This window comes from Triturus cristatus, chromosome 4_2, assembly GCF_964204655.1.
Source record: "Triturus cristatus chromosome 4_2, aTriCri1.1, whole genome shotgun sequence".
Classification (NCBI taxonomy): Eukaryota; Metazoa; Chordata; class Amphibia; order Caudata; family Salamandridae; genus Triturus; species Triturus cristatus.
The window spans coordinates 144,042,199-144,066,458 of NC_140586.1; the positions used below are offsets into that span (position 1 = coordinate 144,042,199).

The 24,260-nt window shown below is 44.7% G+C and overlaps 1 protein-coding gene across 1 annotated transcript; it reads left to right on the forward strand.

Annotated features, from left to right (window-relative positions):
- The first annotated feature begins 5,878 nt into the window (after positions 1-5,878).
- LOC146833187 (keratin, type II cytoskeletal cochleal-like) lies at positions 5,879-23,146 on the forward strand. The gene is made up of 9 exons (XM_085600844.1): positions 5,879-6,572; positions 7,256-7,473; positions 8,725-8,785; positions 10,281-10,376; positions 11,719-11,883; positions 20,002-20,127; positions 20,929-21,149; positions 21,975-22,009; positions 22,112-23,146. The coding sequence occupies exons 1-9, from the start codon at positions 5,976-5,978 to the stop codon at positions 22,462-22,464; spliced, it is 1,872 nt and encodes a 623-aa protein (XP_085456970.1). The 5' UTR covers positions 5,879-5,975; the 3' UTR covers positions 22,465-23,146.
- Positions 23,147-24,260: the final 1,114 nt, after the last annotated feature.

The window sequence follows — 24,260 nt, forward strand, 5'->3', positions numbered from 1 at the left end:
GATTGGGGGGGGATGTCCCTTCTCCGACCTCTGCTACCTGGCCAGACCTGTGTGTCCTCCAGTGCAGTGACCTCTAGGGGGCTAATGTCCCGGGCAGACCTGCGCATGCTCGAGTGCAGTGATCCCTGGGGGTGAGGGGATGTCCCTCTTCCGAACTCTGCTATCCCGACAGACCTGCGCGTGCTCGAGTCGAGTGCAGTGATGGGGGGGGGGGGATGTCCCTCTTCCGAACTCTGCTATCCCGACAGACCTGCGCGTGCTCGAGTGCAGTTATCACCTGCAGGCGGGTGAGTTGGCAGAATGTGTTAAAAAAAAAAAACAATACCAGCGGCTGCCTGTCATTCTGTCTCGTCTTCACTCTCTCTTTTCGGGCACTGTTGCTGCCCTCAGTTCGCGGTTGAAGGACCCAAAACGTATTGTGAATTAAGCAGCTGTAAATGACATTTTCTTAGTTACGTATGAATACCTACGCGCCTAGCATGGTCTGCTGAAGGCCGCACACCAAATGCACTAACCTATCTCCGTTTTGTGCTTTTACTGAACACATAACAATGCATGAATATTTAGAGAGTGGGATTGGTGATTTTGAGACTGGGAAAAAAGTTTCGAATCTCGGCGTCGGCGCAGTAACTTCGGGTCGAGATAAAAGTAAACAAAGGGCACGAACCCTGAATGCTTTCCTTGTGACACGGGTGTACTCACACTCGGCAGAAGGAGTCGGTGTTCGCTATTTGCATCGAGGTCGCAGCCGGGAACATTCAGGGTCCGAAGTATTGTGGAACAAGGCTAAAGTAAACAATAAGCTCCGGAGAGGACAGGGTGAGGAGACCAGGGCAGCAGCCGTACGCCGGGGGAGCGGACGATCACACCACTGCCTTTCTCCGAGGCTGAGAAGAACTGCCTCGGAGAAACGCAGCGTCGTTTTCGGATTCGGGGGCGTGTTTTGCTGTTGTCTCCTCCCTGAGACTTTTCGCCAAAAATACGCCCCCCGATCCGAAAAGGACGGGGCATGATTTGAGTGACGGGACCTCTTCTCCAATGGCTGGCCAGCATTTACTAGGCCAGCCAATGGAGAACAGGGAAGAAGAGGGGCGGGTTCAAGCCCCTCTTCTCCCAAGTCATTATCTCTCGCGAGCGAGACTGCGCAAGCGCAGCCATCGCTAGCCGAGACCTAAAAATGCAGGTGGATGTGATCAGGACAGAGTAAAACAATGATACTGAAACGGTCCCACGACATGACAGATGCCTCAGGTGCCCCAGCATGGTGACATGTTGGAATAGTTGCACAGCCATCTCTGGTTGACTTGGAAAATCCTGCAATTCAGAAAAAACGGAGGCTTCTCTTGAGTACGGGTGCATTTTTTTGTTTTAGTCAATAAAGTGGCGATCACATGTACTGAATGTGCCTGACATACATGGTTACAGTGACATAGGGTTGAGTATTTCGCGTAATTAAGACTGTTACGTGGCTTTATTTGCAAGTGACACAGTGTTATTAAAATGTTTTACAATGGTATACGTTATTACATTTTGCAATGCTTCTCCTACAAGACTATCGCTTGGAATTCACAAAAGTGGAGAACTTACATAAAATAGGCCTAATTATAATAATAACTCAGTTTTTAGAGGATTCAATTTGATGTGACGAATGTATTTAAAGGCACCGTGCATTCTTAAACATTACCAAATAGTGATCAGTCTGTAAAGACAGTGGAGTGGTGCATTTGGGGTAGGCAGAGGTACTGCTTGCAACTGCATTGTTGGTGATTGATACTCCCTGACGATAAAATGGCATCAAGGCATACATTTTCTTTGTCAGGTCTGTTGTTCATTAAGCTGGTAAAGTTTATCATAGAAAAATAAAAATTAACAACCAAGAGACAGTGTTGAATCGTAAAAGTCTGCGAAAATGAGCTGACGTCGCATAGTACTAGTGTACACAATAAAATAAGTGTTAGCCTAACAGTCACATTTTGATCCTTGCTCCAAATATCAGTAGCAAAAATTCACTTTCTCAAATTTACCCTGCGCTAGTACTTATATTTTTGTGCAAGATTTACACACTCAAAAATATTTTGAATAACATATGTGAATGGTCTCTGCACCTATTTTACACACATTGTTACCTAATTTTCCTGCTTTGTGCTCACAATTAACACCAGATAGAAGCTGCTGGTCAGTTCAGTCACACAACCTGAAAGATTATCTCTAAATCGGCGTCAATGTAATAAACTGTGCAAAATGTATGATTACGTTTGCCGTACCACCTGCGTCTGGTGACCTTGTGAATGTTAAAATGTTTAGTGTTTCACAATTCTAAGAACTAACCTGAAGTAGTCATCACTAATAACAGCGTAGGAGTGTCCTTAGAGAGTAACTAGGGGTAGACATTTCTAATCCAATGTTATTGGTTGCAGTCGCGGCTGGCATGAATCGCGGGTGGGGGGAGGGGTCGCGCGGGTTGGGGTTGGGGTTGTTAATTAAATTTTTTTTAAATGTTTAAACTTAACCTTCGCCTCCGGTGCCGGACTTATGCGTCGCGCCTCCTGCTCTCTGCTCACAGGAAGCAGAAGCAGGCAGCCGCCCTCTCTTCCCCTAAGCCAATCACAACGCTGCAATGGCAGTGTTGTGATTGGCTAGGACGCCATCCTTACAGACATCTATGGGGAGGCCGTTTCTTCATGCAGGCTGTGCAGGAGCCTACATGAAGAAAACGGAGAGTGCTATGATTGGTTTGGTCGGCCCTGGGTACGACCAAACAGTCAGCGCCAATAATAATGGGCTAGCCACTCCTCCCCGACCCGCCCAACCCCAACCAGGCATACCCTTCTTCTGCTTTCTCGCAGTGTGAGAAGCAGAAACGTAAAATGGTATTTATACCATTTTACGTTTCTGCTTCTCGCACTGCGAGAAAGCAGCGGGGCGATCTTCCGATGCCCACGTGGAGGAGCCGCCCCTGATTGGTTGCAACTCCCATGGATTGCTTTGCAGTACGATGCACAAAATGTGCACTTTGATTTCCTGTTTGAAATGTGAATAGAAATAAACCGCACAGAGAATTCTTGTGACTCACTAGGAGAAGGGCTTGATCCATTCTCTGCGACTTACGAAGAAATTCATTAATATTTACAACCACTTAAGCAGCAAAACACAGCTTGCTCAAAGACTTTAGAATCATTCACAAAGCAGAAGCTGGTCACGGCGAGCAATATCTTTTCTGTGTGGTTCATCTGGTCAAACCCACTGAATGTGATTAGAGGAATGCTTGCAAATAATCTAAACCAGAGGTAATCACCCTCGATAACGTTCCAACCTGTCAGTTTTTTCCACTGTGTCACGCTAGATAGAGCTCTGCCCTACACAAATTAGTACTGACTGCTGCTCATCACAAACTACCTTGCCAGGCTCCCCCCAGAATAGAACACAAGCAACCTTAGACAGTTTTCGACTTTATATGTCGCCAGTTAAGGAATAGCTTGTATCATGTGCCACTACGAGCAAGGAATCCATGTCTGGGGATACCCTTGGCCACTTGGGATGTTACATCAAACACTGATAAGGTGATGGGAAGAATCCTTTAAACTAGTTCACGCGACTGGCAAATGTTTAACTGGAGTCATTGGAAGGATCAGGCAATGATCCATCTGGAAACCAATTAGGAATAACCCAGCTTGCCCTTTTTGCCTTTGGGCTGCCCTTACTACTCCTAGGTTCAAGGGTCCTGCAAGTAGTGACAAACAGCAGACCAGGGCTCCGAGAGCCCCATTGACTTTCTGCTTTATTGCACTTCTTATCCATCTCCTATCCCCTTTAGAGCAGAAAAGATTGTATCAAAGCACTGAGGGCAGAACAATGGGTTAACCATGTGAATTAATCGTCAAAGGGTTTTGATGTCACATCCACTGCTCCTAGCAACTTGGTCAATTAACGGCCACAGTAATCCTCCGACACCACAGCATGCTCCCCCAATGCCCTTGTCACAATGCACCCATCACAATGGCATTCTGTCCCTTTTACGCTGCAGGGGTGAAATGCTAGTGCATTATGTAACTAAAAACAGGCAGATACATCAGTTGAACCTGGAAGGCTTCTTTCTCTTCCATATGTCACCTTTGAAGAGGTTGCCTTAGGATGCATCGTTGAGCTTCCAAATCTTTTGCTGAATGAAGGATTTATGCAGCTGTCCCTGCAAAAAGTACTACGATAGTAGCAGAAACACTCCACAGACGGACTGTATTGCGCTGCGACCAGTCTCCTGTGAGCATCTAACTCCTGATCATTAAAATCTATCTGCATCCTGAAATTGACATTTTTATTAGCACATTGTGCATGTCTATTATCAACCATTCTTAAGATTACGTTAAAAGCTGTTTCAAAAACATACATAGACCGACTACGTGGTCAATTATAATGTGATGCCACATTCTATATTGTTATTATGCTACACCAGGACTTTGGTGAAATGACAGCAATCATTCCAAATAGTTCCCAAAGTAGGTGCTCATCACTTCTTCCGGAGTGAAGCCTTGGTGAAGCTGCTAACTAGCAATCCTACCGACAGACAGCATGTCTGAAGAAGGGTGATAGCGCAGGAACCTTAGGTCTCGGGCACGCGTTTTAATCGTAAAGATATCATTGCTAGGACTAAAAATTCAGAAAACGCGAAGGAAGGAAGTCTTAAAGCTAGAACATAACTAACGAGGCTTGATGCTCAAGGGTGTGTGCAACAGCGGGCACCTCCCTTATTTACATAGCAATGTTTGTGCACCCAGTGGTGGTAAGAAAGAATAAGAGACGATCTTCTTATTAGGATCTGGTTGAAGCCAATGAGTCCATGACAGGAATGAACCTGTTCCACTCAGGCATACTCCCAGACAGTACCTAAATTCGCCTCTACCTCGTAAGTCAAACACAGCGCAGATGCTTGAAATGCATGTTGCAGATCTGGGATTAAGAGAGTCGGGCTTCAAAGTCTAAACCTATGATCCTTGCATGCGTAATATAGTCGCATCCAGAGCACCAAATAACCACTTGTTAACTACGCACGGCATTGTACACATGCCGAAAAGAGCAGAATGTTAAGATTCCAAGCCACTGTCTAGAGATGCAGGAAATTTAAGAACACACAAGGAGTCCGATTTCGCTGTTACACGTCATCCAGGTCCCAAGGTAATTTGTTGTACAGGTACACAACTGTAGTTGTGATGTCGGTGATCAAACAGCCTGATCGGGTACAGTGACAGCCCACTGTCATCAAATTACGAACAATACAGTTAATTACCAATACAATCCCCAGCTTAAGAAGTTAGCCTGAAGGGGAACAGTTCCTAAACCAGACTATGAGAAAGTCACGGTCCCTTGCAAATCTTTCGAGTTCCTGGAGATTTCTCTGAAAGATCAATAAAGGGCATCTTTGGCAGCTACTTAGGAACCACTGGCGAAACAGCGGTGGAGTGTGGTTTTCTTGAAGCAGAGAGATTTAACTACTTAAATTGTTGCACAAAAAAAGATGAAACTGCCCCTACGGGTGTAGGATGCATCTTGCATCAGACGCAGCTGATAAAAACTATAAGATAAACACTCGCCCAGAGATGTACATTTTCTTGCATACCTTAACTGAACCCCGCTCGCTGCAGGAATAGTAGATGCAAGTATTTCACAACGCCGAAGCCTGCAAGCAAATCCCTTTTATTAAACCTCGAACTGTGCCATAGGCGTGTTTCATTTAGCACTCCATTAAACAAGTTGTGAAGGAATGGTGGCTGCCAGGCACGCCAATGTGCCAAGCCCCTGTTGATGAGTAAATTGGCTTGTTTCGCTGACTGTGGCCCAGCCTACCTGCCAAAACATATAAAAGGAGACACCTTCTCTTAAAATCAAAGGGGCACGGCACTGTCTCCTTTCCTTTCGGCTCTCCTGTGCACTGTGACTTTTCTGATCATTCCTTGCTTCTGCTACTCTTTCAGGAAGTCACCATGAGTTACTCCCAATATTCATTCTCTCAGTCTGGAGGAAGAGGCAAGGGTTTCAGTGCTGCCTCAGTTGGAGGAGGAGGAGGCGGAGGAGGAAGAGTCAGCTTTAGCTCTTCTTCTGTAGCCCAAAGCGGAGGCAGTGGTGGTTATGGGCGTACTAGTGTTGGTGGTGGCGGTGGAGGTGGTGGTGCAAGTGGTTTTGGCAGCCGAAGCCTCTATAACCTAGGGGGCACTAAAAGAATTTCCATCAGCACAGGCAGTGTCCGGGGTGGGGGTGGTTTCGCTGGGGGATCTGGGAGCTATGGCAGTGGAGGTGGAGGTGGTGGTGGCAGTTTTGGTGCTGGAGGTGGAGGTGGGTTCGGCAGCGGTGGAGGTTATGGTGTTGGAGGTGGAGGTGGTTTCGGCAGCGGAGGAGGCTTTGGAGGTGCTGCTCCTGCTTTCCCAGTTTGCCCTCCTGGTGGAATCCAACAAGTGACCGTTAACCAAAGCCTCCTGACACCAATCAATGTGGACATTGACCCCAACATCTCCAAGGTGCGAACCGAGGAAAGGGAGCAAATCAAGACGCTCAATAACAAATTCGCTTCATTTATTGACAAGGTAAGCCAAGAACCTATTTTCCTTCATTTTTATAGAGACATCTTTTAATTTGTGATTTTCTATCATGTAAAATAATGAAATAGGCTCTTTTTAGATGGTTGAGGATGCTTTTTTCAAAGAGTTATTGTTTTTTTATGTTTACTTATAACTTTAAAAATACAAATGCATTAGCAGTCAACAAGACTAACATTATTATCAATAATACAAAACATTTAAACCGTAGGGAATGTTGATATTAGCAACTCTTCATGGATTTACAAATACTTCATTTTAAGAACATGTTCATGGTTGTTGCTTAGTGAACATGTTCGTGTGCCTCGATTCTGGGATGTAAGATCTTGAAAAATAGCCTAATTTGTAGGTGTGTATGCACTGAGGGTTTTAATAACCTGTTCAGTCAATATTTACTGGCATATTGCCACTCACAAGCTCACAGGTCCTGCCTGGCTTGGGTAGGCTGCTGTTTCGATGATATCATTCGTAGATGGTGAAAGGGCTTAATGACTGATTTATGCTACTAGATGAACAAGTCAAAAATTAACAAGCAAATGTTTGGGAGAAACTCTCCCCATCCCAAAGTGTTAACAAAGTGAGTAAAAAAAGGTAGCGAAAGGGATGAAATGCAGGCAAGTGAAGCATCTACTGCCCAGAGACTTAGCTAGTGTTTGTCCTATGACTTTTAGGTCCGATTCCTGGAGCAGCAGAACCAGGTGCTCGAGACCAAGTGGAAATTTTTGCAGGAGCATGGCCAAACTGGGGTCAAAAGGAACACCATTGAGCCCCTCTTCGAGATGTTCATTAATAACCTGAGGAGGCAGTTGGATAAGCTGGTCAGTGACAGATCCCGTCTGGATAACGAGCTGCGGGGCATGCAGGACCATGTAGAGGACTACAAGAACAAGTATGTGAGGGGCATTCTGCAGGAGGAGGGGTGCTGCGCGCATGCGCGATAGGGCGAGCGTGAGACCTAGGGGGCGAGCGGTATAGGGCACTCTCCTTGGAATTCCTGATTTGCCGCTAGCTGAAATAATTGTGAAGCACCATGTGCGAAATAAACACAAAAGTGCTTCTGGTTGGTGAGCCCTGGAAAGATAACAAACAGGAAACAGCTTGTAATTGCAATTGCATTTATATAGCGCTTACCACCCAGGATGATGCATCAAAGTGCTTTTTTCTGCAAGTAGCACGCTACTCTGGACCCCAAAGAGGATTATTGGTGAATTAGTATAGGGAGATATGACATTTATTTTAGCGGTGGATATGTATTTCTTATTTGGATTAAAAAAGGATAGTGGAGGGATACAAGTGGGAAGGGTTTGCATTTATATAGAGCTTACTACGCCTGATGAGATGTGCAAGCACTTTTTGGCAGTTAGAACTCTACTCCAGAATCCAAACAGGATTAGTGGCGAATTAGTATAGGAAAATATGAAATATTTAGAGTGGTGGACATGTTAGTCTGTTAGTTGAATTTAAAAGGATAGTGGAGCTCATAGCAGTAGGAGGAGGTTTGGGATGGTTAAAGGGGAGGTGGAGGGGGAAGAGTCAAAGGGAAGGATTTAGAAAGACTTGTTTTGGAGATTTGAATAGTAAAATAAGTATGAGATGATGCAAGGAGGGGTAGAGGAGGGAAGAGTCTGGAAAGGTTTATTTTGGGGATTATAGTAGTAGCATGGGGTTTGGGATGAGTCAGAGAGAGGAGGTAGAAGATATATTGAGAGAGGTATAGGGTGATATATAGGGTAGTGCATTGGAGATACAGAATTAGAAGTAAAGTAATAAATATAAAGGCACATAGGTACATGGAAGGTATATATGTATAAGGAAGGTAATATATGTAGAATTAAGTAGCATTTATAAACTCAGACATTCAAGTGTTGCTGTATTTTACAGTGCGTCCCGGTTCTCATTCAGAATCAGGTGTGAAAATGTGTTGTACATTTTTATGGCATATTAATCAGATTCATACAGTGAATAAAAAGGTGTCAGTTTTGGGGTTGTGCACATGATCGGGGTCTATCTAGTAAATGAAGTGCTGCAGTAAATGCAAACACAAGGAGTCTTGCGTTTTGGCTGAGACCTATAACTAAGAACACTCTGCAGCGAATCTGCCATGACGTATTCATCTTTAATCCGTGTCTTACTCCCACAGATACGAAGACGAGATCAACAAGCGCACGGCAGCAGAGAACGAGTTTGTGGTGCTGAAGAAGGTCAGTAGTCTGAGACACAATAGCAACAGGGGCTGCTATGTACATGTCCTGAGGTTGTGTTGTGATGTCAGGTGCAGGGGTCCCAGAGGCACAGGGGCTGCTATGTACATGTTCTTAGGTTGTGTTGTGATGTCATGTGCAGGGGTCCCAGAAGCACAGGGGCTGCTATGTACATGTTCTGAGGTTGTGTTGTGAAGGCATGTGCAGGGGTCCCTAAGGCACAGGGCATGCTGTTTACATGTCCTGAGGTTGTGTTGTGATGTCATGTGCAGGGGTCCCAGAGGCACAGTGGCTGCTATTCACATGTCCCGAGGCTGTGTTGTGAGGTCATCTGTTGGGGTCCCAAAGGCACAGGTGCTGCTATGTACATGTCCTGAGGTTGTGTTGTGATGCCATGTGCAGGGGTCTCAGAGGCATAAGGATTGCTATGTGCATGTCCTGAGGTTGTGTTGTGATGTCATGTGCAGGGGTCCCAGAAGCACAGGGCTGCTATGCACATGTCCTGAGGTTGTGTTGTGATGTCATGTGCAGGGGTCCCAGAGGCACAGGGGCTGCTATGGCCATGTCCTGAGGTTGTGATGTCATGTGCGGGGGTCCCAGAGGCACAGGGGGTCCCAGAGGCACAGGTGCTGCTATGCACATGTCCTGAGGGTGTGTTGTGATGTCATCTGGAGGGGTCCCAGAGTAACAGGGGCTGCTATGTAGATGTCCTAAGGTTGTGTTGTGATGTCTGGTGCCCCAGAGGCTATGGGGCTGCTATGTATATGTCCTGACGTTGTGTTGTGACGTCATGTGCAGGGGTCCCAGAGGCACAGGGGCTGCTATGTACATGTCCTGACGTTGTGTTGTGATGTCATGTGCAAGGGTCCCAGAGGCACAGGGGTTTCTATGCACATGTCCTACGGTTGTGTTGTGATATCATGATCAGGGTTCCCAGAGGCACAGGGGCTGCCACGTACTGGGGTTGTGTTGTGATGTCATGTGCAGGGGTCCCAGTGGCACAGGGTCTGCACTATTGATCAGGGATGCTTGGTCTCATTGTAGAGTATGCGTGAGCGAGCACTGTGTGCCCCTATCCTCCTTTAAGGGCAGGATGTGGGCAGTGTCCAGGATGAAGAACAGTGGAGAGGAGAACAGGTACCGTAGAAGGGAAAAGCAGCGCTCAAAGCCATGGAGGTTCCACAACAGCTGGGGCTCCGGAACCAAAAACAGAAGTGCAAATTCACAGGAAGGGGAAGGGGGAGGATTAATAAGGAGTCACTGGTGATAGAGAAATATGAGGACCACGTGGTCAGTATCATTGCATGAGACAGCACCTAAGCATAGAGTAAGTCACCTGAGCAGAGAGGTTTGAGCTGATCTCCTGTAAGTGCATAAAGGGAAAGCCTCTCGATATTTCTGAAGAAGTTTAAACAGTCTGTAAAGGCCACCAAGTTGCAATCTAATTAGATCCACCATTTAATGCACTGTTAACTTCTTGTGATTCATTTCTCAGGATGTTGACGCTGCCTACATGCAAAAAGTGGAGCTGGAGGCTAAAGTGGAATCTCTGACTGATGAGATCGCATTCCTCAGGCATCTATACGAAATGGTGAGTACACAGTCTCTTTCACCCTGAAGTTTACTATCAGCACCCTCTTCTTCAGAGGGAATAGTCATAAAATGGCTTAATTCAGGGATGATTTACAAAACATGCAGTCTTACATTTTCTAACATAATTTGTCCAGATACCAGCCTTCTCCTCTGGAACTGAGCATCCCCTAGTCAAACAGGCAGAGAAACATTCAAGCCCTTAATCAACGCCGGCCCAATTAAAAGGGGCAGTGAAATATTCAACTGCTTTAAAATGTGAGCCTCCCTAATCCATGACGTCAAAGAAACCTTAATTTCCTGTTCTACTTAGCACCCTAAATCAGTTAGGGAAGAGTAAATTCCCGCTCCTACTCAACTAAGACCCAATAAACCCTAGGGCACAGGGATATTCCACCCCACTGGTGCTAAGCTCCCAATGAAAGAGGGCAGAGGAGAAGTTATCTCCTACAAAGATTAGTGCTACCTAATCAGTTCGAGCAAAGTAATGTCAGGCACTCTAGATCTGAGAACCTCTAATCCAAGAGGGTAGAAAAGCATCCAACTCCTACAGAACTGACCACTCCCTATTCGGGAAGGGAGAAAAGCATCCTTCTGTAAGACTGAGGCTCTAATTTAAGATGGAGCAGAACATTAGACTGCTATAAGGCCGAGTACCCAACATCAAAGAGGGCAGAGGCCTATCCAGCTCCTACAGCACTGAGAATCCCTTAATACCAAAGACACAGGTACATTCACCTGTTAAGGACTGATTCACACATTGTCAATAAGCACAGAGAAACTTCTAGCTCTTGCAGCACTGATTAATCCCTAGTGAAAGAGGGCAAGGGAACATGGAACACCTACAAGACTTAGATTCATCAATCAATGATAGCAGCAGGACATCCAGCTTCTACAGAACCAATTGTTTGTAATCAAAGAGGGCAAATGGACATCCAGCCACCAGCAGTTCATATAACATTCAGCACAATTGCCTGGCCCTCTGTTGAATCCTTGTGCACTTATATTTAAACATACTGTGGCCCCTTGTCATCTCTCCCCTTTGCCACTTTGCAGTCCTAAAAGTCTGTAGTGCATCAAGTCCATGTATGTGTGTATTGTTGTGCCTGACCGCTCCTAAATCCAGAAAAGGAAGATGCATTTATGACTATACAATATGAAGGGTGTGTGCAACTAACCTCTTCAATGTCTAGAAAGGGCATAGTAAGATAAAAGGTGCAGTGTATGTGCCTTGGATAGAAGAAAAACAGAGAGCACAAGATGAGCAGTAGCAAGGACAGCAGAAGGGGGAGAATCAAGGTGTAGCATAACATCTGCTCAGTGCTGTACCGCTTGACTTGCAGGAACTTGCAGAGCTCCAAGGACAGATGTCGGACACATCGGTCATCTTGTCTATGGACAATAACCGAGCCCTGGATCTGGAAAGTCTCATCTCTGGTGCGAAAGCTCAGTATGAAGAAATCGCCAGGAGGAGTCAAGCTGAAGCAGAGGCTGCCTACGCCAACAAGGTATGTGACACGCAGCCTGGCACTAGAGGGATAGGGTGCATCAATGAATCTAGGGTAAGATATCATCTTCTGCATGGCACATAAGAACAATATATGGATTCCACAATTTGCAATATTGACAACATAACATGACATGGTGTGACATAACTTAAGGTGGTGGACGATCTTCCAAGTTTTATATGTCTTAAATACTGGAATGAGATATTTCAGGGTTCACAGTTGTAAAACACTCAGCTGTCCAATGATTTCTTTAGAATAGTCCATAAAAAGAAAAGATATCTATGAGTTGAACATGTTTTTCACATGACTTAAGGCCAGATATATGACCATTCCACTTTGCGAGTCACAAATTGCAATGTTTTGCGACTCACAATTTGCGACTTGCAAAATGGAATGCACAATAGTGTCTGAATAACTGTTTGTGATTCTTAAATGGGTCGCAAGGCACCTGCCTCATTAACTTTCATGAGGCAGGTCTCAATTTGCGACCCATTGGGAGTGGCCAGCACTCACAGGGATGGTGGCCTGCTGGGGTCAGCCGACCACCATGTATGTGACTCCTTTTTTAATAAAGCAGTTTTTTTTAAATGCAGCCAGTTTTTTTTAAATGAAAACGGATGCGCTTCAAAAAGAAAAATGAAATGTTTCAGTTTCATTTTTTAAGAGCAAGCAGTTGTCTGTGGGACCACTGCCTGCTCTTAACAAATATTTGCACTCACATTCGCAAAGGGGAAGGTGTCCCTTTGGGACCACTTCCCATTTGCAACTGGTCTACTAGTAACTTTCCATTGGTGGTAAAATGCAAATATTTTGAGACCGTATTTTCGTTGCAAAACATTTGTACATGGCACTGTGAGTCGCCATTAGGAAGGGTTGCCCTTAGCACGCCCCTTCCTAATAGTGAGTCGCAAGCCCTATTTTGCGAGTCGGTAATAGTTTAACAACTCACAAAATAAGGTTTGTACATGCCACAGACCTATTTAGAGCTCGCAAACTAGCCGATTTCCCATTTGTGACTGCAAAAATTCATCATACATGTGGTCACTTGTGCCGTACCTCTAGTGCCAACCACATTCTTCTCGTGATTGCACAGTATTTCATAAATTTAAGATAACAATATCAAATAAAAAGGTGGCGAGAAAACAGGAATAAATTATATGATAGATTTGCAATGGTTGAATGTAAATCTAAATAAAAGAGTGTGAAATGAAGGCTGGAGTCGAGCCACACACAGCTAATCAAGTAACACAGCCGTAGATTGTGTTTTATGTAGTGCTTCATATTAAGCTTCTGTTTCTAAGCTCTGTAAATTACAGGTGATAATGGATGAGGTTATGAACTTAACATTGTCCAACTGGTTTTATCTTCTCTCAGTTTAAGCATAATAGATTTCAAAAGTTGTACAGCTCCCCTAAACAGTCACCTTTTCTACCCTCTGTGCGTTTTTCACCACCCCTACATGAGGGGTTGTGGTGTGTGTCTGCCATGCCTTCCTCTCTAAGTTTCCCATCCCATGAGGCAGAAAAGCTCTTCACTTCTCCCCACCTGAAGCAAAGATGTGGCTGTCTGGCGTTATGTAGAGCATGGGAGGAAGCGTGCAGAGCATAACTGGGTTTCTCCAGCATGGCAGGTGTGTGCAGAGCGTGGTTGGGGTTAGGGCATGGATGCGAGTGTCCAGAGTATAGCTGAGGTGATGTAGATGTGTCAGTGAGTATGTAGAGCATGCTTATTGTTATTTAGGGTGTGGTGGAGAGTGCACAGACAGAGGAGTTATGGAGAGTGCGGCAGGTGGGTAGAGGATGCAGAGCATGACCGGGTGGGTTTATGTACAGAATAACAAAAGGAGCATATAGCAGAATGGGATAATATGTACATGTGTGAGTGTGAAGAGCATGGCTGCAGTTAAGTAGAGCTTGCCTTGTGGAGATGTAAAGTGGAGCTGAGGGTGTTCAGTGTGTCTGGGTTCAAGTAGAACGTCACTGCTGTGAGTGTGTAGAGCCCAGTTATGATCCTAGGTACTTCTGATAGCTGCTAGATAATCAGAGTCCACTTCCATTTCCAGCCTTAGGTTATATGCACTAACTGACTATCTGAACAAAGAGCGAATAATCAACCCGTCTCGCCATATTGTGACATATCCGTTTCCTAGCTTCCCCACAGAACCTTTAGAGCCTTTTTAGGTCTTGCATTAAAACCATGTCGTCATCATAAAGCACAAGGGAAAGAGCCAACATGCAACCTAGTTAACACTATGAATTAGGCCAGGGCAGAGCTTGTGGAGTTTCACTCTGTGGAATTCCGAAGAGTTGCCGAAAAACTCTGCCAAATTCAGCAGAGTTTTGTGAGCAGGTGGAGTATTGCTCGGCCACCCCTAATAAAGTCCTCTTGGCTGCTGAGGGTTGTTGGGGGCCAAGAACCCCCATAGTTGCCAAAAGTAAGCCCCCCACAGTGGGATTGCTAAGACGTTGTCTGAAATTGCTCCCCTTTCTCCACCTCTCTGCAAAGGGGCCTTCTGGAACACTACTGGTTGAAGTATGAAGTCCCCTCGGCTGTTGAGGGTCGGTGGGGGCCAAGCACCCCTGTTGTGGACACAAGTAAGTCCCTGCACAACGGGATTGCTGAGACGTCGTCAGAGACGTCTCCCTGTTCTCAGCCACTCTGCAAAGGGGCCTTCAGGTGCACTACTGATAGGGTGATGAACTCCCCTTCGCTGCTGGGGCGGTTGGAGACCAAGAACCCCTATTGTGGACAAGTAAGTCCCCCACAGTGGGATTGCTGGGGTGTCGTCGGAGGCCATGCTCCTTTCTCAACCACTCTGCAAAGGGGCCTCCTAGAGCACTACGGGTTGGGGGATGAAGTCCCCTTGGCTGCTGAGGGTCGTTGGGGGCCAAGAACCCCTATTGTTGCCACAAATAATTCCCCCACAGTGGGATTGCTGAGACATTATCGGAAGCCCTGCCCCCTCTCTCAACCACTCAGCAAAGAAGCTTCTGGTGCACTACTGGTAGGGGAATGAAGTCCCCTTAGCTGCTGGCGGGGGGTTGGGGGCAAGAACCCCTATTGCTGCCACAAGTAAGTCCCCCACAGCGGGATTCCTGAAACATCATCAGAGGCCCTGCTCCCTTTCTCAACCACTCTGGAAAGGGGCCTCCTGGCATTGTTGGAGATATTCTCGGAGTTGTACCTACCTTGGTGAAGTAAGGTGCGAAGGGTGGGGGTCCCGTGGGCTGATACATCGCCACGAGGTTGCGATAAAGATACACGGGTTATGAGGAGAATAAAACTGTCCTTAGCATGCATTTGATACCAGACTGATTTTTACTCGAGATGGTGATAGATCCACACATACCGATAACATCAATAGATTCCGTTTTCACCCTGATAATGACTGTCCCGATTTCTCTTCAGTAATGTTTTTGGTGATTACGTTGTTTGGCACGATCAAATGCTACCTGATTTATTTACTATCCATTGAGAGATCATTTAGTAATCATGCCGTTTTATAACATCAATATGTTCAAATGTTATCTTCCTATAGAGGTTGACTACAGGGGATCACTCCCAACACCTCGCTAATTAGAGAAATTCGCTTGGTGAAACTTGGTGAGTGAAACCCTTCATGCGTGTTATAGAGAGTGGAGATTATTCCATATTGAATGCATGGTTCATGTTGGACCAGGTGCTTACATTTCAGCTAACTGGGTACTATAGCTAGTGTGGTGATGCTTGGATGTTGAACAAGGAGGTAAAATGCACTCAGGAATATGCAGTTTTCGGAGGAGGAGAAAGAAATGTAATTTTAATATTACTCTCTTCTATGTGTGCTTTTCTCACAGATTATGGAGAGAGTGTGAAGTAGATTTACCCGATATGGAAAGAATACATTCCATAGATACCTGAACCAGGATCAAAGGGTGGTAACCGGACACTGTGAGCACAACAGAAATGGCAGAAAAATGTTGACACATTGGCTGTAAGGAGGGGTGTGGCAAGCCTAATTTACTTCTATCACTACCATCCTTCACGTTTTTAAACTTAACCGGATGGCCAGGAATACAATTTCGAGAGGGGACAAATCCGAGCTAGTTTTAACCTTCACTGGTTGCACTTTTATTGGTGATCCCAAATCTTATTGTTTGTATTGTCTTCCCTTTCCCTTTGCTCCACCCCAGACGTTGGTCTGCGCAGGGGAGTTAGGAAGCAAGCCCAATCATGAAGGATGTCACAATTGTGTGAGTGAGGGCAGTTTTTTCCCACTGAGCACATGCCACTTTCTTAAGACACTTTCCTACTCCATTTGGAGTATTATATATACTAATTCTATGCTACCATATATCTCAGGAGTCACAAAGGTTGGCTTTACTGTCTTGTCCAGTGCAATGCCCTTAATTGTGGCAATGTATGCCACCATGTCTTCCAAAGATTGGTCTTCCACTGCTTAGCCACCCTAAATCTCCCAATTCTCAATTTCCTTAGGTTTTAAAACTGTCATATAATCTTTCACCTTTCAAAAGAGAGACAAGCTTTTCAAACGCTCACCATCTTTTTACCTCCAGTGCTGCCACTTCAATGTCTTGTCTGCTTTCATGCAACCTGTGTTCTATGCCAAGCCATCAGTACTGATGCCACGTTCTGTCATGTGACTTTCATTTATACACCAATTCTTTATTCATTCCACTGGTTCCCATTCTTCAATGCCCTTTTTTAGGTCGAGCCTGCAGCACTTGCGCTCTCAGGTGATCTGTTGGGTGTACTTTGTGGGGTCCGAACAATGCCACCGGTTTGGATAGGCTTATGTCTGTGTCATTCCAAAATCCTAGCCTGCAAATGGCTAATGGTTGGTGCATGCCCCAACTTTTCTTACAAGTTAACTGCCATGGAGAATTGCCTCTGGAACGAGCAGCCATGCCCACGCTGCTTGCATGCCTTTATCTTTCTAATCAATTCCCGGACATTGCATGAGGGCTTGTTATATCCTCGTTGCTTCCACATTCTATTCAAATGCAGTAGGGCCTGAATACTTGAGGCACCTGGAATCTCTCCTGCAGTCTGTTTTCAACTGTTCACCAACCCAGTCCCACAGCAGCTCAAATCTCTCTCTTCTTTGCCTGATTCTCGCCCATGTGGCTTCTCCTATTTTGAGAAGCAAAACTTCCAGGCTGCCTTTAGAGCCCAACTATTTGTATTGTGTATTGTGTGACCTACTCCAGTCAAAAAAGAGAAAGCAGCTCCTTTTCAATCAGCCCCTCCTGCTCACGTTTAGATGATATTGAAAAGTAAATATTCTGTGAGCATTTGTTTAGCAGTTCTTCTGTGCTTAGACTTCATACAAAAGGTGAGAACTCTGAGTAGGAGCAGGAATTGACATATTGATGTTCTCACATCAAGCTGTGTTTTCTTTAAGATAAATGCGGAGGTAAAAATCTTTTCAGCTGGGAATCCGAGTTCAATTTTGAACTACAAGTATATGTCCTACCTTATCCTCAACGTGATAACCATGCAATAGTCTTTTTTTTTACGTCACAGGGAGGTGATCAGCCGGCTGGCCTATGTTGCAAAACTGCACTTGAAAACGTGATTGTGCAACAGTGACATTTTCTAGATAAATGTGAATTTCCGCACTCACCACATTTTCCATAAACTGCTGTATAATTTAGAGACTAATAAAAAAAAACCAAAGAACAAGGACGACTTGCTCCAATGGTTCAAGGGCTATTATACACACGAGGTGCTATTCCCACGAGACTCTACAAAAGTTAAGTTGCCATACTCTGTTGAGTGCTGTAATTAGACTTAACATGGTGCTGTTGCCCAGATAGTTCTACATTTGGTGAACTGTTCTTGGACTTGTGTTTAAAACAGCAAACAAAACAAAACCCTTATCTACTGAAATGTAATTCAAACATGGAGGACAAAATTATTCCTTTCTCATTATTTTTTCCATTGACAGCTCACTCAAATGCATGCTCACATCATGGCAACTGTTCTAAATCTCTGCGACGGGACTCTTTTTTCATCACGTTGTGTACAGATGCCAACGCCGACTTTCATTTTCTGTAGCGCGGGTTGTCAAAGAGAAGCCCCTGGTGTGCAACATGCACATGCCAAGGTGACAAAACTGTGCAGCTACAGCAACATGGGGGTGTTTTTCTTGGAACACGACTCCCGAGGTTGTTCTTCCCTGCCCCACACTTGCCAACATACTGTGGTGAAAAGAAAAGTAGGATTTTTCAGAGTTCAAAACTATTTATTAACTCACTGAGGATGTCATATCAGACCAGCCTTGGCTCAAGAATAGCATCACAGTATATCACAAAACATGAAGCGGGATGCAGAATAGAGGGACATTTGACGTGACTTCTGTGCTAGAAGACATCATGAGAAAATGGCATTTGTAAAGCCAATAAGTTTGAGATTCATATGGCAACCTCTTTTTTTTTTTTTTTTTTACCTGAGAGGCCTGCCTTGTGGCCGCGTGCCTTTCTTTATACAGGATGGCTATAATTACAAGCAAAGTCTTTTTAGGTTTTTTAAAGCGCACCATGGTGCACTTTCACTTTAATGGCGGCTGCGCCCCTTTCGTTAGACACAGCTCGCCGTATTCACTTCTACAAACAAATGTGTTTTTTTAGAACCTCTCATATGGGTGCCTCTCCTTGCTTCAACCGCCCCCCTCCACGAAAACATCATGTGACCCATACGATGCACTCACTTTCAGAATGGCTGCAGCCTTTCCCTTCATAAGGCAGCAATGTGTCTTCAATCTTTACTTTTCCTCCCTCCCACAGCATTTGCTGCTATGCCCGACCTCCTCCCTCCACTCCCGGGGATCTCCCTGCTCCACTTTACCATGGCACTAATGTACCCTACCTTTCTGTCAGGAGTCAGGCCACATTTCTCTCTGGACTTCAGTGGCTACTTGTCATGAATATAATTTGCCTAGTAGCAAAGATGCCGAAAAGTATTTTCTGTAGTAAGCCTATTGAAATGATGAACCACTTTCGCTAATAAAGCGGCGGGGTTGGTGAGGCTGCCCGCTTGCCGCTATTTTTTCGCCACACAACAATGACTGGAATGTACATGAACACTTCCATGCCTGAGATTGCAGTTCATTGTTACTTCGCCACAGCCTATCTCAGCACGCAACACCTGTTTACTTTCTAGAGCCGTCCACTCTCCTGTCGCTAGATGTGACTCCTCAGGGCTTCCCACAAGCCCTTAATTCTGGGCGACTAGCCTATCTTCAAACTCTCAGTTATGTAACCTAAAATACTTATATATTATACCACTGTTTATTCCAAAAATGCCACATACATGCATCTCTGCTAGTTCATCTCTATCATTAGTGAACTGGCAAAGAGCTCTACTGGTGCATCTCAATCATTATCTGCTGTGCCAACAGCTCTTTTGTTACTAGATCACCCAAACAACTGTGACAGTGCACCTCATCCCGCGTCTGGAGCCCACCCCATTGCACCTCTTTTACTGCCAGCCTTGCTTCTTATAAGCAAGGACTATAAGTACAAAGTGTGTGTTTACGCAGCGCTTGCAGGTTTTCAAAACACATAAATAAAAGCATTGTCATTTACAATGCCAATAGCTCAAACTCTCGCAAATTCAAGACCTATTACATTGCAAATGGTTGTTACTTCTTAATCCCAGTTCAATGCCGTGCCTTACTCATCAACAGTGCCTTGCGTCATTAAATGCTTCGTTACTACGTGTTGATAAATGCGCCTAAATCATTCATGACATGTATTTTGATAGAAGTGTCCAATTTCCAACACAGTACAGCGGTCACACTCAGCAGACTCTACCTTTGCATTTGAGTTTCTAGGGCCAGTCTGAGAGCAAATAGGAGGCTTCCAGCCTCAAAGAGAGAAGCAAATGTCGCAGTGATGACCCAGATGTAGGTTTCTGATGCCCATACTGCCGGAGCTTGAAGAGGATCATGGGTATTCTGGGGCTCCATGTTATTCCATAAGCGTGTGAAGGCTTCAGGATAGGTTGTGAGCTAAAGAAACCACACCAAAGAACATTAAGAAGCAAAATGTGATTTTTTTTAGCCAAATAAATGCTTTTATATCAGTCCTCTTTTTCCATTTCTGTGCCCTTCAGTTTCAACAGCTTCAGGCAACTGCTGGCCAGCACGGGGACCATCTGAAGAGCACCAAACAAGAGATTTCTGAGCTAAACCGGGCAATCCAGAGGCTGAAGTCAGAGATTGACAGTGTGAAAAAACAGGTACGTCTTGCGTAGCTATTAACACATGCACCATTTTTGAGTGCCCCACACAACCTTTGATGGAGATGATGCCACCCTGCACACATTGTGCTGCATGCTCAAGCACAGGAGGGGTTTTCTTGTGCAATCATTGGACCTCTTCTCAAGAAGAGAATGGTGTTCCCCGGCCTCAAATGTGCAAACAGGCTTACTTGAATATAAGTTTAGAAATACATTCGAATAGGCCCCATAACTTTGTCACGTGGCCGCAACACTTCTGAGATCTAAAGCCAATATCTTTATGGTGACACAATCGTTGTATCAGGTCAAGCTTGACAGTTTCATTGACACCTGTAGAATGGCATCAAAAGACAAGGCAGTCAAACGATTGAGCCAGAAATAAGTCCATTAAGAATATAAAATTAGTATTGAATATTCATAAGCAAAGACCCCTGAGAGGTGGGTAAAGAAGGATGCATTAAGGATGAATCATCAAGAGTGAGCCCTTCTAGTTACCACTACGTCGGATCAAGAGGGAAAAGCAGTAATGTTATTTAACGTGGGTAAGTGCTTTAGAGCTATTATTCAGTGAAGTCCATCCAGTGGAGGGAAGACGAGGATATCAGTTGTGCACAACCCTGGCTGATCATACACTGAATGCCCCACAGAGGAAGGATTCTCAAGAGAAGACAATGACTACACCCCATAATGAACCTGGGTATCCAGGAATGACACCATCCAGATAGAAGTGGTAAAGGTGGTAGCAAATTAATAACATTAAAGGTAAAAGTAGGCTAACTAATATGTTCTTCTTTCTTACAGTGTGCCAAACTGCAGACTAGTATCGCTGAGGCTGAAGAGCGCGGAGAGCTTGCCCTGAAGGATGCCAGGGCAAAGTTGGCAGAGCTGGAAAAAGCGCTCCAGAAGGCCAAGGAGGAGATGGCGCGCCAGGCGAAGGATTACCAGGAGCTGATGAGCGTTAAGCTAGCCCTGGACATTGAAATTGCAACCTATATGACCCTGCTGGAGGGCGAAGAATACAGGTGAGTGAACTGTAACAACGTGGAAGTGATCAATTCATTGTATTTTGGGATGTGTCTAGTGCTCTGCTTACGGAAATCCTATTTAAAGTCAGGTGATATCCAAAAACCACATGGGCACCACAAAGGCCTTATGCTAGTTCATGTGATCAATAGTCCGTGCCCACAGGTTTTCAAGCATGCTCACGATTAACAGCAAGGAACCGCCAAGACGAATGCATGAACATACATGTGCATAAGTCACTAATGCTCCCTGAAAAAGGGGTGGGAGGATCCCTACCGTTGGTATAATTCATGGAAACTTCTGAGAACTACAAAAGAAATACCAGTGAGTGGCTGAACTAGGAGAGGAGACACATTATCTGGGTCAATGAAATGAAATCTCAGTTAATCAATTGGAAAAAAATATGAAAAAACAGTGTTTAAGGGAATCACAAAAAGGACTCTGAATGAAAAGTATATTTCCTTTCCATTACATGTACCTCTGATTTAACTCTCGAGCTTCAGGCCTAAATTCTGCACCGTTCGCATTGACACTCATGCAAATATCTACTGGCCTTTGTCAGATGTAGGTGCACCCTATGATGTTGGTTTAGCCTACTGCGCCATATCTCAAAGCGTATGACAGTCCCTGTAACAAAAGCAGTCATTTAATGACACTTCCTCCGATCACTAATCACTTTACTCTGTTCTTACTATGGTGTGTATAGATGCTATGCTGTGGCCATTGGGACATTATATAACAAAAAACACACAAGCAAAAAGATGTTCATCGAAGGTCTGTGTGCTCAACCTCCTGTTCACCAATGTTGTTTTTTTCTCCTACAGGATGTCTGGAGAAATTCAGAATGCAGTGAGCATCTGTAAGTATCCCAACTGTTTCTGGAGCAGTGCTGCATTTTGTACATTCTGTTGTAGGATTCCAAAAATGCTCAAATGTAATTCTGATGTGCTTTTTCTTTCAGCTGTGGTCAGCAGTGGTGGAAATTACAGCTCTGGAGGAGGAGGAGGAGGAGGTGGAGGATTTGCCGCAGGAGGCGGTGGATATGGTGGTGGCAGCGGGTTTGGTGCGGGAGGCGGTGGAGGATACGGTGTGGGAGGCAGCAGTGGTGGGTTCAGCAGTGGTAGTGGATATGGCTCTGTCAGTGGTGGAGGATATGGTGTGGGAGGCAGCAGTGGTGGGTTCGGCGGTGGCAGTGGATATGGCTCTGCAGGTGGGGGAAGTATTGGTGGAGTAGGTGGAGGAGGCAGAAGCAGCTCTGGGGTGGCAATTGTCCAAACAACCTCACACAGTACTTCAAGGCAAAGTAGACATTAAATGTAAAGTGCGGAATGGCTGCTCACCAACTGATTGAAATGTGCTCACTGTATTATGGCCTCACCACATACAACCCTCTCTCGCCATCCCTCCCTACCGAAAACTCAGAACACTGCCTCTAAATTCCCATTTTAAACCAGCTTAAGCAGCAAGGTGATAAAATGTTTAGAACCTGACGCCATGCCTACGAGATTGAACGGCACAGTTCAGAACTATAAGTCAACCTAACAAATCCTGTCCTGCCCTGGAGAAGAAAACAAGAACTCGACTCCTGGAGCAAAACTATAGTTTACAGACAAATGGGTTATTCTGCTAGGTCTTGGTCTCCTTTGCAGAATCTCCTTCTCGGGTCGCTGTAGATGTCACTCGATGCTAGGATGGTAATCTTCACGCCCTCAGCGTAATATCTCGTCACCCAGGGTGTTTCAATGTCAGTTCTATTGAGCAGGTTGTATAGCCTGTTGTGTAGTGTATGCCAAAGCCATATTTGTACTGTACACCACTACCTACACCCACTCTGTGTGCACTGTCTGCCCTCGCTTGGACTGTATAATACCGTCAACTCGACATTCTTGTGTTGTTATACCTGTGACCGACTCTAAACCCCTGTCTGTGTTTGGATTTCTTCTTGGGATGTTTTCTCTACCTGGCATACATCTATTAAACTATACATGCCACAAAATGATGTGTTATCAAGTTTATTTCTAACGTGTTTGTGTTGTACTTTCCACATATCAGAAAACGGTTTATAAGGATTCCCGGAAATCATCTTCGGAGGCCATGCTGTCATTAAAGTAACCAAAATAATTAACGGAATTCGCAAATAATATCTTAAAGCAGAGAAAACAATCAATTATTGATGAACCGTGAGATCCAGTCTTAGCCCTTGCAGGCCTAACAAATATTCATATCTTAAAATCGGCCATGCCCACCATGGCAAATATTTTACCCGCATGTGTATGGAAAACAGAGAGATACAATTAACAGAATCAAAATAATGAACCAATGAAATGTAGCACTTGCCTGCGCATTACGCTGTTATTGCATACCATTACAGAGTAATGAATCTTCGAAGTATAACGTGTGTATTCACTGTGAGCTTGCATTATGTTGCAGTATAATAGCCCCATTAGGTATAGACTGTCTATACATGTGCATTCCACGAGTTGAATGTAGTGAAAGAATAATCAACAAGTGAACTCTACAATGTGTGTTTGTGTGTAACACTACTAATACTACATGCTGTTACAGAAAAATCAACAGTAAACTGTAGTGTGTATTGTACTCTACATTATTTTTTCCTGCTGCTGCAGAATAAAGCACATACCTTACTGACCCAGAAGTCCAGCCCTGATACTTAGGAGGGGGCTGATGTTTTAAGCCATTTTGTGGTGTCAAAGCCGGCAATTCTCATAATCACCGGGTTTGTGACTGCAAAATGTCTTTCTTAAATTTACTAAACCCATTTTGTGATTTCATAAAATCTTATAGAATCACATAATGAGTTTAGAAAGGCATAACAAATCGCTATCTGGAATGGGCATATTTTAGGGCATTTCTTCTAAACAGTGATTCAGTATGGTATATATCAATTTTTTGTGACCGTAATCCAGTCGCAAAGTATTGAAAAGTTACTTTATCCCAAGTTGGGTTGGAAACACTTTCACAAAGGGAAAGGAGTAACATTTGTTGAGCAGTAACTAATGATCCATGGGATTATTGGTAACTCTCAAACACATTAAAAATATATATTGTTAAATGCAGCCGTGTATCCATTTAGGAAAACAGGCTGCATT